The sequence below is a fragment of the Podarcis raffonei genome, chromosome 8 (genome assembly GCF_027172205.1).
Source record: "Podarcis raffonei isolate rPodRaf1 chromosome 8, rPodRaf1.pri, whole genome shotgun sequence".
NCBI classification, from domain to species: domain Eukaryota; kingdom Metazoa; phylum Chordata; class Lepidosauria; order Squamata; family Lacertidae; genus Podarcis; species Podarcis raffonei.
The window spans coordinates 75,541,474-75,556,041 of NC_070609.1; the positions used below are offsets into that span (position 1 = coordinate 75,541,474).

At 48.1% G+C, this 14,568-nt stretch overlaps 1 protein-coding gene across 8 annotated transcripts in view; it reads right to left on the minus strand.

Moving 5' to 3' along the window:
• CASZ1 (castor zinc finger 1) overlaps nt 1–14,568 on the minus strand; it is a 306,042-nt gene that overhangs the window by 15,099 nt on the left and 276,375 nt on the right. For all 8 annotated transcript variants that reach the window (XM_053400928.1, XM_053400925.1, XM_053400926.1 and 5 more), the window contains 7 exons: nt 12,395–13,257; nt 9,132–9,273; nt 8,260–8,323; nt 6,391–6,554; nt 3,128–3,250; nt 1,553–1,882; nt 249–447 (listed from right to left, as the gene is read on the minus strand). In XM_053400928.1, the coding sequence (XP_053256903.1) occupies nt 249–447; nt 1,553–1,882; nt 3,128–3,250; nt 6,391–6,554; nt 8,260–8,323; nt 9,132–9,273; nt 12,395–13,257 (1,885 nt within the window). The remainder of the gene's footprint in view (nt 1–248; nt 448–1,552; nt 1,883–3,127; nt 3,251–6,390; nt 6,555–8,259; nt 8,324–9,131; nt 9,274–12,394; nt 13,258–14,568) is intronic.

The following is a 14,568-nucleotide window of genomic DNA, read 5'->3' on the forward strand; positions in this document are numbered from 1 at the left end:
AGCCTGCAGTGCAGTTGTGATTTGATGGGTGGCACACACAATGGGGCATCGACCCCATTCTGCTTCTCTGGGATGCAACCAACAAAATTTTACTCAGAGTAGAACTTCTGAGGTTAATGAACCTAAGTCAGACATGTTTATTCATTTCAATGGGTGTAGTCAGAGCATGACACCAGTGGGCTCCAAGCTCCTGCCTCGGCTCCCCCACCCACTGTTTTCCCTTCACCCCCCCAGCCTTTCACCCTTACCTGGTTAGGACAGAGACATTGCAGGGAGTAATAAGCAAACTGGTCTCGCACATTCACGAGGTTGTTGTTGGGGTTGATGTGGTCGAGGCAGTGGGACTCGGCCTTTCCGGAGGTTTTGCACACGTACTTGCAGTTCCCAAACAGACAGTGGAAGTGGAATTTGTTGGCATACTTGCAATCTGTTGCCAGGCATGGATCACTGGGTAATTTTTATTAGAAAGAGAGGAAGAATAAGTTTCTGGACAGCCTTCCCTGAACTCCCTTCTAATTGCATCATCGCTATTAGAAATCAGGGTCCCCCACCCCCGCAACTAAGATGACGAAGATGCTCCATCCTGGCCTTTCAAATCTCTTCCCTTCAAGGGGATGGTCACCTAGCTCAGTGGTCGTACACCTGCTTTGTATGCAGAAGGTCCCAGGTTCAATCCCTGGGAACTCAAGCAAAAAGGTTCAGGTGAGCAAGTGGCGGGAAAGATCCCACTTGGCCTGAGACCTTGGAGAGCTACTGCCAGTCCAAGTAGATTATTCTAAGCTAGATGGATCCATTGGGACAAAACAGCTTCCTATGCTCCAATCCCTATTTTGTCCTAGAACCCATTTAAAGCCAGGCAAGAGAAAGCAGAGAAGAACACAGAGCTTAAGAAGAGCTTGGCAGCTGGATCAGGCCAGTGGCCCATCTAGTCTAGCATCTTCTTACAGCAGGCAGCCAAATGCCCCAATGGGGAGCCCATAAACAAGACCAGAGTGCCAGAGCACTCCCCACTCCTGCAGTTTTCAGAAGCATACTGCTCCAGCACTGGAGGTATAACAAAACCATCAGGGCTATTAGCCACTGACAGCCTTTTTCTCCTCCATGAATTTGTCTTTTAAAGCTATCTAGGTTTCTGGCCATCACTGCTTCTTGTGGGAGCAAGAGTGGTACCTCTGGTTATGAACTTAATTCGTTCCAGAGGTCGGTTTTTAACCTGAAACTGTTCTTAACCTGCGCCACCACCGTGCAATTTCTGTTCTCATCCTGAGGCAAAGTTCTTAACCCGAGGTACTATTTCTGGGTTAGCGGAGTCTATAACCCAAAGTGTTTGTAACTTGAGGTGTTTGTAACCCAAGGTACCACTGTAGTGTCATTGCTACCTGCAGAGACCCAGAAGTATCCTGGCTTTAAACGAGAGGGAGCAGAGCTGGGATTACACTATGGTTGTGGAAGGGGAGCAGCAAGGATATGATCTTTGGGAGAAAATTGCTCTTGGGGAAAATGGTCTGCCTCCCCCAGCCCTCCATTCTCCCCTTTAAGTGAAGTCACTCACTTCTCCTGGAACTGGAGGAAGCCAGGTTTGACCTGAGGCTTGGCGTTCTCGAGGGAAGTCGTCGTCAAGGGAGATGTGGCCAGGTTAGGCACTGATGTGGGGATCTGAGAGATGGTGGAAGCCAGTTGTTTCCAGGCCAGGAGGGTGGGAGTGGAGGGCACAGTCATGGAGCTCGGGGCGGGCACATCCGGGGCAGAGGTGTTGGCCAGGGCAGCGGAAGAAGCAGCTGAGGGTGACGAAGGGGCTAAGGAAGTCTTGGTCTCAGCAACGGTTGGGAAAGAGAATTCAGAGCTTCCTTTCACAGCTCCGCCATCTGTTCGGAAGTGGAAACTATGACAAGAGGGGAGAAAGCAGTTAACATTAGGCTCATACACTTTATACATGAAAATTGCTTTGCAGCCCACACCTCACCTCCCATTCTGATTAGTGCACCACACCCATGTTTCCAAAGAGTAGAAGTCATTACCACTGAGTAGATAAAAAGGGTTGTATGCAAGCCCAGTCCTACTCAGAGTAGACCCAGTGATGTTAAGGAACGTAACTTCATTTCATTAATTTCAATGGGTCTCCTCTGAGTGCAACTTAGTTCAACACAGCCCAAAGTTCTTTGTTTCCATTTGGACAAAGGTAAGCAACCTTTTCATTCTTCCATCCTTCCTCCTTTATTATCAGCCCCCTTTTTAAAAAAAACAAAGACACCCAAGTTATGCCTGCTTTTTAAATTATTTTTAGTAATAGATAACTCTTTTATTTCTTTCTGGAAGTGGTGCTGGTGCTGGTGCTGGTGATTCCTGGCCTCCAAGGTATCTTAAATCACCCTTTTTATTTATGTCCCCAAATCCTGAGCCATGTGAAACCCAAAGACAAAACACGGCAGCTGTCTTCAGAAGCCGTTCTAAAGCATAGTTTAGAATAGGCATAGGAGAATCTTCAGTTCTCCAGATGGATTCCAGCAACCATCATCCGTGATCATTGGACGGGCTGATGGGCGTTGGGAGTGCAGCAGCATCTAGAAAGTCAAAGGTTCCCCTTTGTGTGCCATGGCCAAACCTAGAAGAACCTTGAGTTCACTCACTTAGCCCCCTCATCTCCTCCAGCGCTCTTGGCAAGGAGAAATTCAGGCGTTTCCACCTTCTGGTTTAGAATAACTGCAATTTGTTGTTTGTTCCAAACTGACATTGTCGCCTGCTTCAAACTAACTGAGCTGAACCACAGTTATGATCACTGTGTCAGAGGCGAGATTCAAACTGATGAACAGCTCAGGACTCTTAGCCACTGTGCTGCACTCACCAGGCAAAGGGAGGAAGTGTGCCATGTTCCCAACCAAAACAAAGTTCCAGATAGCAGAAGGAAGGCCAACACAATTACTTCCACCCATGAAATCTCAAATCTGGGCAGGTGGGATTGCAGGGTGAACAACTGTGTTCACTCAGGACCATCTTTCCGAATCCTGCCAAGGCCACACACAGCTCCTGTAACCCCAGGGGTTGCCCCTCCAACCTTTTAATTGAGAGCAATTGTAAGTATTGTGTGTGTTTGCATTGGAATTCATTGTGTCTTGGCTCATCCCCTTACTTGGCGTGCTTGATGGCTCCATCCAAGGTGCTGAAGAGGGCTCCACATTCTTCCACCACACAGTGGAAATGCACTTTATGAAGAAAGTCACACTGAGCATCGCAGAAGTCCTTGGTACCAAATCTGCCAAAACGAGACATATATATATACCTTAACAGAGAGAAATGGGGAAGCTGCCTTATTCTGAGCCAGACCACTGGTCCATCAGTGCTGTCTGTAATGCCAAGCTTGCAGGTTCGATCCCCGTAAGGGACAGCTGCATATTACTGCATTGCAGGGGGTTGGACTATATGATCCTCAGGACCCCTTCCAACTCTCTTGATTCTATGACCAGAGTTTCAAGCAGGTGCCTTTTCCAACCCTAGCTGGAGATGGTGGGGACTGAACCAGCAAAAGCTGGTGGCCTCTTTGATGCTTTCCCACATATTGGGAGCAAGGCATACCTGCCAAAAGGCTCTTCCACAGCTGCCAGTTACGTTTGCTTAGCTAGACTTCTCAGTCGGCTTTGAACCAGGGAGACAAGGACACGAGCTTACACACGCTAAACATAATGGCTTGGCTGATCAAACAGATACAGCGCGACAAAAGGGGGGAATTCACTAGAGCAGGAGGAAATCAGGATATCATTCCATAGGAATGTCAATGTTTTAATTAACTGTTTGGCTTTGAATTGGTTGAATTTAAATACATTTACATATTGAAAATAACACTGATGAAGGTGTCCTTTTTTAGGGCAGGGGGAGATCCTGAAAGAAGGAAACTGTTTCTTTTACTCATGAGATAACTGAAATGTAGTCAGTGGACACTGGCACTTTGAAAAGAAAGGCCACATCTAATACACTCTTCTCTATCACATTTGGAAAGGTGGAGTCTTTGACTGCTTTGAACCAATTTCAAGAAAAGAAGGGTTGAAGTGTTCCAAATATTATTGGTAACACACCACACCAAAATGGCTTAAAATAGTTCAAGGACCGTTACTGTTGTACAAGGCAAAGATTTTCTTTTCTTTAAATTGACATTTTCCGTGGAGCAACATTAGTGTTTGATGCTATGGTCCTTTTTTTATCTGAATGAAAGCTCTTGCTAGTTTATCCAGTACTAACAGATAGCTAGATAGTTTGCCTTTCAGGATGAAAGACATCTGTAAATGTCTTCCTCTATCGAATCTGGCACTGTCTGAAGAGAGCAGACGTGTTGATAGTTTGAAAATCTGGGGAGGGGGAGCTTCAACGGCCCCCCCTACCAGCCCCCATAAGTACTGATTTTTCTAAGAATTGTTTTGGGGGGTGGCAAAGTGTTCATTAATGCAGCATATCTCTACGGAAAAGATATTCGACACCTAGAAGATCAAAGGAATGCTGAGAACAGCTTTGGGATTCTAGAAGAGTGCAACCTCTCTCTGGACAAGCTGGATTACTTTTTAGAAAAACATAGTTATAAACTGAGTGGAAGGAGGGAGGCAATGAATCTGTCTCCTAAGTAAAGGCATTTTGATAGCGTCTCTCATATGTTCTCAAACTGGCTGGGGTGCAAGTAACAGCTTCTGGGGCACAAACAGGCTGAAGGATCATAAACAAAGGAGAATGACAAATGACTGCCGCTAAGGTTTTTTTGGGTGTGTGTGTGCGCGTGCAATGAGTCCTGCCGGGAAAGAGACCGGCTTGGTCTGAATTTATTTAGTCTTGATTAGTAATCTGGGAAAAGGGAGTAAACAGCCAAGTTAATGAAATTTACAAATTATGCTAGTCTGGGAGGAGCTGGGAGCCCCAGAATGAGGGCAGAGAAATCATCAGGGGAATGGAGCCTGCAGAAAGAATCGGGGCAGCAACACTGATTCAGGGGAGAGAGACCTGCTAAGGAGTGCCGTGCACAGAACACACAGTAGGACCCAGGCTCAATTCATAGCGCTGGTTTTGATTGCTAAGTCCATAAACTAGGGATGAAGAATATGCATCGCTCCAGATGTAGTTGGACTCCAACTCCTGCATCCCTGACCATTGGCCATGCTGGCTGGTGGGAGCTGCAGCCCTAACAAAAGCTGGAAGGGCTACAGGTGCCCCATCATCCCTGTTTTCATCAGTCTTAATAAAAGCCAGAGCAGCTACTCATGCAGAGACATTGCAGGGAGCTTCCTTTCCGTATGGGGCTCCCAGCTCCCATGAGCCTTGCGGCCAGGGATGCGAAATCTGGGGCCCTCCCAATGTTGTCAGACTCTAATTCCCATCATCCTTGAGCACCAGCTATGCTGACTGTGGCTGATGAAAGTTGGAGTCTAACAAAATTGGGTGGGTTGCAGGCTCGCCATAAAATGCCCCCCCCCCATTTCTGGGCATCAGGAGGGCTGCCTGCTCCCATCTGAACCTAGCTCTCAACTGAGATTGTATGCTGACATCCTTCACTGGGCACCACATCTTAATAAATCAGGCCACAGCCAGAAAGGCCTCTTCAGTGGTGGCTCCTTCATTGCACAGCTCCCTCCACAGATATACTGACTTGGTGCCTTCCTTACTCACTTGAAGACACCAGGAAAAGCCTGTTCTATTTCAGGCTTTAATAGCAATTCATTTGATCTGTTTCAACTCCTCTTTTAGATATACTGGTTTTTTCCTCCTTGTTTTTATGTAGTGCCTTACTTTTTTAAAGCAAAATCCTGCAGAAATCGCCTGAACCATTATATTCCAGCTCGATAATTGGTGAGGCTCCTTTTTAATTTCTTTTCACTTGTTTTAAACTTTTTATGATTTTATTGTTTGGTTTTTTTGTTTTCATATTCGTTGTGATACATTTTTATGGTACAGCGGCATATAAATATTTTTTTAAATGAATGAATGATACAGCTTCTGGCTGTATTTGTGAGCCACTTGATAATTAAATATGGTAAAATAAAATGTAAATGATTACAGCTCTGGAACTCATGATAATTTAGATTTATGGGGGCTGTGACATTGTGCAACCTGTGCTGCTCAAGAATCTAAAAGCAGCAGAGACAGGGCTGAGGTGGTGACAGCCATCTTGAACTGCAGGAACACAGGCAGGCTTATGTAATTATTGTGACAATTTATATACCGCTTCACTACAACCATCTCCAAATGTCTGCTGAAATAAGAAGGTCTTTACTAGGCTCTGTACGTGCAACAGGGAGCAGAGATGCCCAGCCTCAGTGGGGAGTGCCACAAAATCCCTGAACAGGTTTTAAGTGGGTAATGTTGGTATCATACCAATCTCCTCTACACCTTGTAACCTGGCTCAGAACCTGCCCTCACCTGCGCAAGTACATCTTCCAGGGCTCAGAGAGTTTCTCCTGTACAAGAGCCTTCACTGTCTTGCCCAGGTATTGCGTGGCATCACCTGAAGCTCCCAGAGGGCTGCCGTCAGCCTCCACCTTCAAGCCAAGAAGGTTGCCGAGGTTGGGGTTGGTCTGAGACATCTGTGGGGAGAAAGCAGGTGAGTTATGTTAGGAGATAAATCCTGAGTTCGTCTGAGATTATCCCACAAATAAGTTGTGGTTTGTCCTAAAAAGTAACGGAAAAGAACAGGCTTGGGGAGTGGAGTCAAGTGGAGCAAAGGAAGCCCAGGTCCAAATCCTATAACAACTGTGTACTTGCAAGGGAAGCCTTCCACAACGGGACATTTTGGAGTACAACTTCCATCAGCCTCAGCCAGCACAAAAACATGGGCCACTAGGTTGGGGAAGGAGACCCCTGGCAGTTGTTAAGTAGGTCCCTGTCTCTCTATACTGGTTCCCAGAGCAGTGATGCTCCTTATTTTAAGGTCTAAAAATGAGTGGTTCCCTCACTACAAAAGGGAATTCTTCTCCTTGGTTGTCAGTTATTTGGGAAGCAGTGTTAAGCTGCTGGGAGAAATATGAAGAGGGCTCAAGATCAGATTCTGGAGCCCACTTCTGCAGAATGAGTTCCTGGTGCTCTCTGGGCTACAGTCAGTTTTTATCTGCAGTCAATAAACAAAACGAAACTGCTTTGAGTGCTTTTTGGTGTGTGTGTTTGTATAACGGTATATACAGTTTATGAAAGAAAGAAAAAACTCGCCAAATTCTGTGAGTTTCCTTCTTTGGAGAACAACAACAACAACAAAAAATCCCTCTAACAATCCAAATCAGCAGGTGCTTTGACAGATTTAAAGAAGAGCTGAAAATGCACAGTGGCACAGTCCAGCTCGATAATGTGCTAAAAGAACAACTGAAATCCTGATGAGAGAAGGAAATAAAAAGCTTTCTGGGATGGATGGACAAGGGAAGGCAGAGAGGCAGAGAGGCAGAGAGAGAGAGAGAGAGAGAGAGAGAGAGAGAGAGAGAGAGAGAGAGAACATCAGACAAAGTCACATTGTCCTTTCTGGGGGGTTCTATGCCCTGGCTGGATCTCACGCTCAGAGCTCAGGGGAAGAAAACAGGGATGCCTCGAAAACTCATCACGCAACAGGACACCGAAGGCTGGCTTTGAGGATACCCAGACTGCAGATGCAGCTGGCTACGGGGGGCACAATTAATCTAGCCAAAGTAGCATTTATCATGTAAAAGGGTGAAAAAATTTATCTGTTGGGTGCATAATTATTCTCCCCTGCCCCAACTTAACAAAAGAATTATGCACTTAAAAAAAATAAATATTCCAGAGCAGTGGCATTCAAGGGTGCTGGAAGCATGGAATCAAAGATCCTGGCTCAAAACTTCAGGTATATCCTGCCCTCCCCCACGCTTGCCCTGCTTCCTCCACTCAGAAAAATAACCACCTGCCACCACCCTCAGAAAACTTTTACGGTAAATAAATAGAATTAATAACAGGAAACAAAAGAGGAATTGTCTGGTTTGGAAATTAAAAAACAAACCCCTTTCGGAGGCCTCCCGTTTCCAAAGGGATAGGAGGGTGGGGGGAGAGAGAAGAAGATGTCAGAGGCTGCGATATATTTCTTCAGCCAGTTCATTAAATTAATTCGTAAGCAGTGGCTCTGAAATTATACCCGATGAAAAATGGTCTCAAAATTTAAATGGTACAAACTCATCTTATTAGAGGCAAAACATTAAAAAACAAACGTGTCTCCCCCTCCCTCCCCACCTCGCCACCGTGTCTTTAATTTCTCTTGGTGGGGGGAATGAAAGGCCCTTGATGGATGGCTCTTACCTTATTCATAAGCGAGGATAAAAGAGATGAATTTGCCGAGACTGTGTGGCCATTTGATTCATTACTGGAACACACAAACCAACAGGGTTTAGTTAAGATGTGCATTGGTGAGGGCGGGGGGAATGACGACGACTGCAATTAATTCTCCTTTCAAACTAGGGTCCCCATCCTCACATTCCACCTGCTGGAGAAGGACGGACGAGGTGGGAGCCACTCTCTCCAGCCAGCCAGGGTCAAGCTCACTGGCCTAGCCAGTCCAGCACCTGAAGGCTTGGCTGAGATGTAAGCGGGAGAGTGACAGTTCTTACGTCCAACAGCCAAGTTGTCCTGCTCTTCACCGCTCAACCCCGTCCTGGTTCTGAGTTATAACAGCCCTCCAAGGAAATGAATGAAGGGTGTCTGGATGCCAACTAGGCCAACCTGCCACCTTCCAAGTGTTTTGGGTGACAACTCCCATCAGCCCCTCCAGTTGGCACAGCTGATCGGAGTTGTGGTCCAAAGCACAAGAGAGGGCACCAGGTTGGCAAACAGTGCCTTTAAAGAAAGCTCATGGGAGCAGAGGGAGCTGGTTGCCCCGCAACCCAGGCAAAACTCTGATTGAGTCACTCACACAGCTAAAAAGGGTGAGGTGGAGTTTAAGGGTATGTGAGCCAGGCTACTGAAAAGCTGAACAAACGGGCCTGGTGCACAGACTGCTGTCTTCAATGAACTTCTTCCCAGCAGTAGGCCTGGCCATGTTTATCTTAACCACTCTAGTCAGACTGAGAGGCTTCTGATGATGCCCTCTTCCCCACCCACGCTCAAGCTTTTAGGACATTGCCATGTTCTTCCTCATCACCCAAATCTGTCGCTGCAGAGCCTCCCTCTCTTACCCATGATCCTTCACACTCAGGTCCAAGCTGTGCTCTTGCAAGGAATCCTGGGTCACGGTGGACACGGAGCCTGGATTCTCTGTAGCCTCTTGCTTAATCTGAGCTGGGTTAAACCGTCCAGGAGTGGTTGGTTGTCCATTCCCTGCGTTTTAGAGAGAAGGAAGGGGAGGAGGGAGGGAGGCGGGGAGGGAGGGAGGGGGGAGGAAAACCCATAAAGTTTTAAATAAGTAAATAAAGGAAGCCAACTGACAATAACGATCAAACAATATCAAATAATGCACAAGAAAGTTAAAAAAACCCAACAACGGCAACAGTAAGGTTGGAGAGAAAAGGAATGGCCTGAGTCTGCTGGTCAGCATTTATTGCCGGGTTGACGTGATCGGTTCTGACGTCCACCCCGGCGCGGAAATTCTTCCAAGTGATAATTATTGCAAAATTATGTCAAAGTTGTCCAGGCTACGGGCCCTTTAAAAGAGGAGGGCGGCAGGAGCGAGGGGGAGATCTGATGCTCTGCGCAAACTGTCATAACTAATTTGCGGGGCTGCCTCTTAAGCGTTTATTAAAGACTCTGTTAATGCTGAGGCAATGTGGCAGCTTGAGACTGCTAGTCAAGCCCCCTTCCCATTCCCCAATCTCAACGTTGCCTTGGCGACCGCGCTCCGGCCTCCTCACTGAGCATGCCCAAAAGGAACGTCTGCGGTGTCAGGTCTATCGAAACTGACAGCCAATCAGATTGGTTCAAACTGCGCAACCTCTTCCGCCATCTTGCCTTGTCCCGGCCAGAGAATGCCACTGTCTGGCCTTTGGGTCTCTACTCCTTGCCCCAAACTACGTTGGAAAAAATCTAATTTATAAAAAATATATATAATGAAATTGCCTCAAAAGAAGAAAAAAGTAGGGGCAAACGTCCCACAAAGTTACGAAAACACATTAAATAAATAAAAAAAGAATGAGGCAGACACAGAGAAAAGGATTAAAAGATGGCGGGGGGGAAATTGCTGACAGGAAGATGTCCGCCGGGCTTTCATCCACAATCCCCAAGTGACTAAAATATTAATCTACCCGGAGGCACTACAGCTGACGGTGAACTGCTTCACAGACAGCAAGTGGCATTTTATTTTTTAAAAAGAGGAAAAATAGTTCCCGCGATGACCTCTCTCTTTCAGGAAAAATAAATGATTAAAAAAAAAGGGTTCTGACAACTTTCTGCACAGCACTGGCCTTTTGGTGCCCGAGAAGGACAAAACGGCATCTCCTTCCTCCCCAGCTGACAAGTTGAATCTGACTTCAACAATGGTGACAGAACAGCGTCTTTCACCACACCTGAGAGTGGCAGGCCGGCTTAAGGGGGCAGAACAGGCCATGTGGCACATATAGCTCTGTCTTTCATCACCTTGCTATGTGCTCTCCCTCCCCACTCCTGGCTCCCAGGCATGTGCTGCCCGAGGCAGCCTCCTCCTCCTGCCCAATGGGAGGACTGGCCCTCCTTTTGCAGGACTCCACCTAACCTTTCTATCTGGCCCAACATTTTGTCCTCACAGTCGCCCACCAGGTGTCCCAATGGGAAACCTGAAAGCAAAGCCAGAGTGCATATTTCAAATACAGATGGAGTGTGAATAGAATCTCGTCTATTAGTCTACTGCTGGAAAAGCCTTCCCCATTTCTGCCTGTCTCTGTCTCTCTCCACTCTCTGGAAAGAAGTCATCTTGATGAAGAATGCAACAGCAATCTAACTTTCAGTATGACCAGGAAAGTCTGATTCCCTCCATTTGGGCTCGTGCACATTTGCAGCAGGCTTAAAAACAGGCCCGTGATACCCAAGCTTCCCCGGCTACAGCTGCAACTGGCCAGCTATGCATCTTTGCTAGCACTGCGAAAGGCTCCATTAGTCACAGCAAAAGCCCCTAATCTGGCTGTGAAGTGATCGGGCGGCTGCTGCTGCTGCTTCTCAAGGAGTCCCGAGATGGCTGAAGGAGAGCTGCTTGTTCCTTCAGATCCAGGAAGTCAAAGCATCCGAGGCAGCTGCCGTTCCAAAGAGGGATCAATGGGAAACTAATCTGGGTAAACATCTCTCCTCCCCACTACCCCAGAGAAGGATGGCAGGAGAGGACAGAGGAAACTGTTGGCTGAAATAGATGCTTACAAGGAGCTGGCAACGATCCAGGGTTCATGCTGATGTGCGGGAATGGAAGGGGGCCGAGCCAAAGAGTCGGCTGGGGCAGTTTGGGCAAGTCATTGTCTTGCCCAGAAAAGATATAGCCCTCCCTGTTTGCCTCCAAAACCTCCATGACAAGTCACAATGTGCTTCTCCTAAAGACCTAGAACAGGTCAGCCATGATGGTGCAGTCAGCTCAGATTGGCATTCTACCATCAAAGAATGACTGGATCTCCACCCATTTATTTTGCAAATAGGCTTTGTGTTACTGCTGTATCTCTCCCCTGTCACAGGTCCTTAATGAACCACTAAAAAGGTGGAGCTCTGCAGCTGGGCTTTGAGGCTGGGGCAGCAGCTGATTGGGAAAGTCACTGTGTGTGTTTCAAAACCAAACCTGCTTTCTATCTGGGCAGCTGATCTGGAAAACAGGTAACAGAACAAAAAGATATCTCCCTCCCTGTTCCCTTGGACCAAAGTTCAAAACAGGTTCTGGGCCCCCTACACTAGCACATCTCAAGAAGAAGCCTCAATCTATATTTGTGTTTAAGTGTCAGGGACTGGCAGAACGCTGACGAGTGTGCATTGGGGGAAGGGTGCTGGAGTCTGACTTGAGAGAGGGGGCAGTGCTTTGTGGGGACCTGTACCAGCCAGGAAGCAAGAGTCAGAGGCAGGGGAAGCTTCAGAGAGGGGAAAAGAGGCAGGCCAGGCAAGTGAAGGACCAGGTGCTTCTCCACTCTCCCCTGGACCACTGGCTTCCAGAACCAGGAGGGGATTGAAGAGGGATAATCAGAGGCAGCTTCCATGCAGACATAGTCTCTAGCTGCATGCGTGCAGCCCATTGGAGGAAGGTACATAAACTAGTGGAGGGAGAGTGGTCCCCAGTTGCTGCAACTGTTCCATAGTGCATGGACCTGGGAATAGCTGCGTAGATGCTAGGTCTCCTGAGCTGTAGAAGCGGCTGTGTTATCTTTGACAATAAAAAGGCTCCCCACCTTCTCCAGTGTGATGGAGCAACTGGAGTCCCTTCTTTCCCCATGTGTGTGAGATTTCCAAATCCCGAATGGACAAATAACCCCCCTCATTCAACCAGGAGGGCCAACAAACTCACCTGCCTCCACAGCCACCGAGGGCTTAAGTGCTGCAGCAGCCAGCCTGGCCATCATTGGCGAAATCAGGCCTTTGCTGGCGGAGATCCTCTCCATGATGGATGCTGCCGGAGTTGGGGAAGAGGTGGCCGCTGCCTCGCTGGAACCTGAGATGGCCTGGGAAGGGGAGCTGGCAGACGGCGCTGGGTTGGTGCCGGAAGCGCTGGCGGCTATCAAGCTGGCGGAGCCGGCGGGCAGCGGGGTGGCGACCCGGCTGGGGAGGATAGGGAAGTAAGAGCCCGCCGTTCCGGGAAGTGCTGCGTTGGAGAGTGCCAGGGCCAAAGGGATATTGCTCGGGAGGGCTTGGGAGAGTAGGCCGGGGATCTTGGAAGCTGTCGGCATATTGTTGGGTTTGCTGGAGGCCTGCGAGGCCGAGAGCTCTGCCGCCGAGGAGGGCGCTCCTGGGACGATCAGGGAGACAGAAGACTGCTGACTGGTGGGGGAGGCACTCAGGCTGGAGTTCTTAGAGCTCATGGCGGAGAAGTCAATGAGGTCGTCGTTGCTGGACTCCTCCTGCTCGTTGTCCTTGGCCCCCAGGAGGGAGGCAGGCAGGCCCAGCACGCCCGAGCTGCGGATGTGGCGGCGCTCGTGCTTGCGCTTGTGGGAGGTCATCTGGCTGGTGGAGGTGAAGGTGAAGCCGCAGCCGGGCCGGATGCAGTGGAAGTGGTTGGTGGCTTTGCTGTAGACGCAGCCTTCGTACTTGCACTCCTCGTACTTGTAGAACTTCTTGAAGCCGTCCTTGGCATAGGCGTCGTCCTTGATGTGGTAGCTCTTGTGCTTCTCGATGTCGCACTTGTTCTTGAAGGTGAAAGTGCAACCAGGACGCCTGTGAGGTGCGACAGGGGAATCAGGCATAGAATAGGGCAGGCATTCCTATATCTGAGCAGAAGTGCTACGTAGAGCAGTTCGATCTCCACCCGCTACCCCAGATCTTGGCTTCATTTTGGAAACCACTGTGCCAAACTATGCAGATAGCAACCAGGGTTAAGGAGCAAAGCTCACCATTGCTCTCACGGGAACATGGGAAGATGCTTTATACTGAATCAGACCATTGGTCCAGTGAGATCAGTACTGTCAGCGCAGAGAGGTAGTGGCACTCCAGGCTTTCAGACGGGAGACATTCCCAGCCCTACCTGGAGATGCTTCTGGGGTTTGGGACCAGGTCTTTCTGCATGCAAAGCAGATGCTCTGCCATGGAGCTACCCTTCAGGTTCAAGTGATATGCCTCAAATACAAGGAGGTCTGAACTAAGCCCTGGTATAAGAGAGATTCCTGATTTGTAACTGGATCCACCTCCCCACCACCATCTTTTCATTCTTGGCTTTTCCTTTGTTCTCTCTCTTTCTGGTATATGATTTTTTACATGAATTAATATTTTTGCAAAATGTTCCTGTCTCTGGTGGTACTATATATATATATATTTCAGAGTCCCAACAAAAACCTCAGAGAAATCCACATGTACATTTCTGTCACTTGGGGAAGGGAATGAAATGGTTAGGTTGTAGCCAATGCTAGTCCTACTCAGAGTAGACCCACTGAAGTTAATGGACAGGACCGACTGAGCTCTATTGATTTCAGTGGGTCTTCTCTGGGCAGGACTTAGCTGGAGACAACCCACAAGCTTTTGTTTGTGAATGAGCTGCCATAGCTAGGAATATTCATATTACTCCATGGGTCATCCTCAAGTGGTGTACATCAGGAATGAAGAACCAGTGGCCCTCCAGATGTTGTTGGACTCCAACTCAATTCAGTCCAGTTGTTGTTAGACTCTGGGCTCAATTCAAAGTGTTGGTTTTGACCTATAAAGCCATATGCGGCTCAGGACCCAAGTACCTCAACAACTGCTTCTCTCCACATGAACTGACTTGGATCCTGCAACTGTCATCTAAGGCTCTTCTCTGTGTGTCCTCACTGAGGAAGGTCTAGAGAGGTGGCAACATGAGAATGGTCCTTTTCAGTGGTGACTCCACACTTGTGGAATGCTTTTTGCAGGGAAGCACTCTTTTCATCTAATTTTAGGCACCAGGCGGGAACTTTCCTCTTTACCCAAGCTTCTGGCCCTCAGCGTGAAGGGTTTCAAGTAGTTGTGGCCTCTTTTAATTGGGCAGGATCTGTAAGACCTGTCTTTCTTTGGACC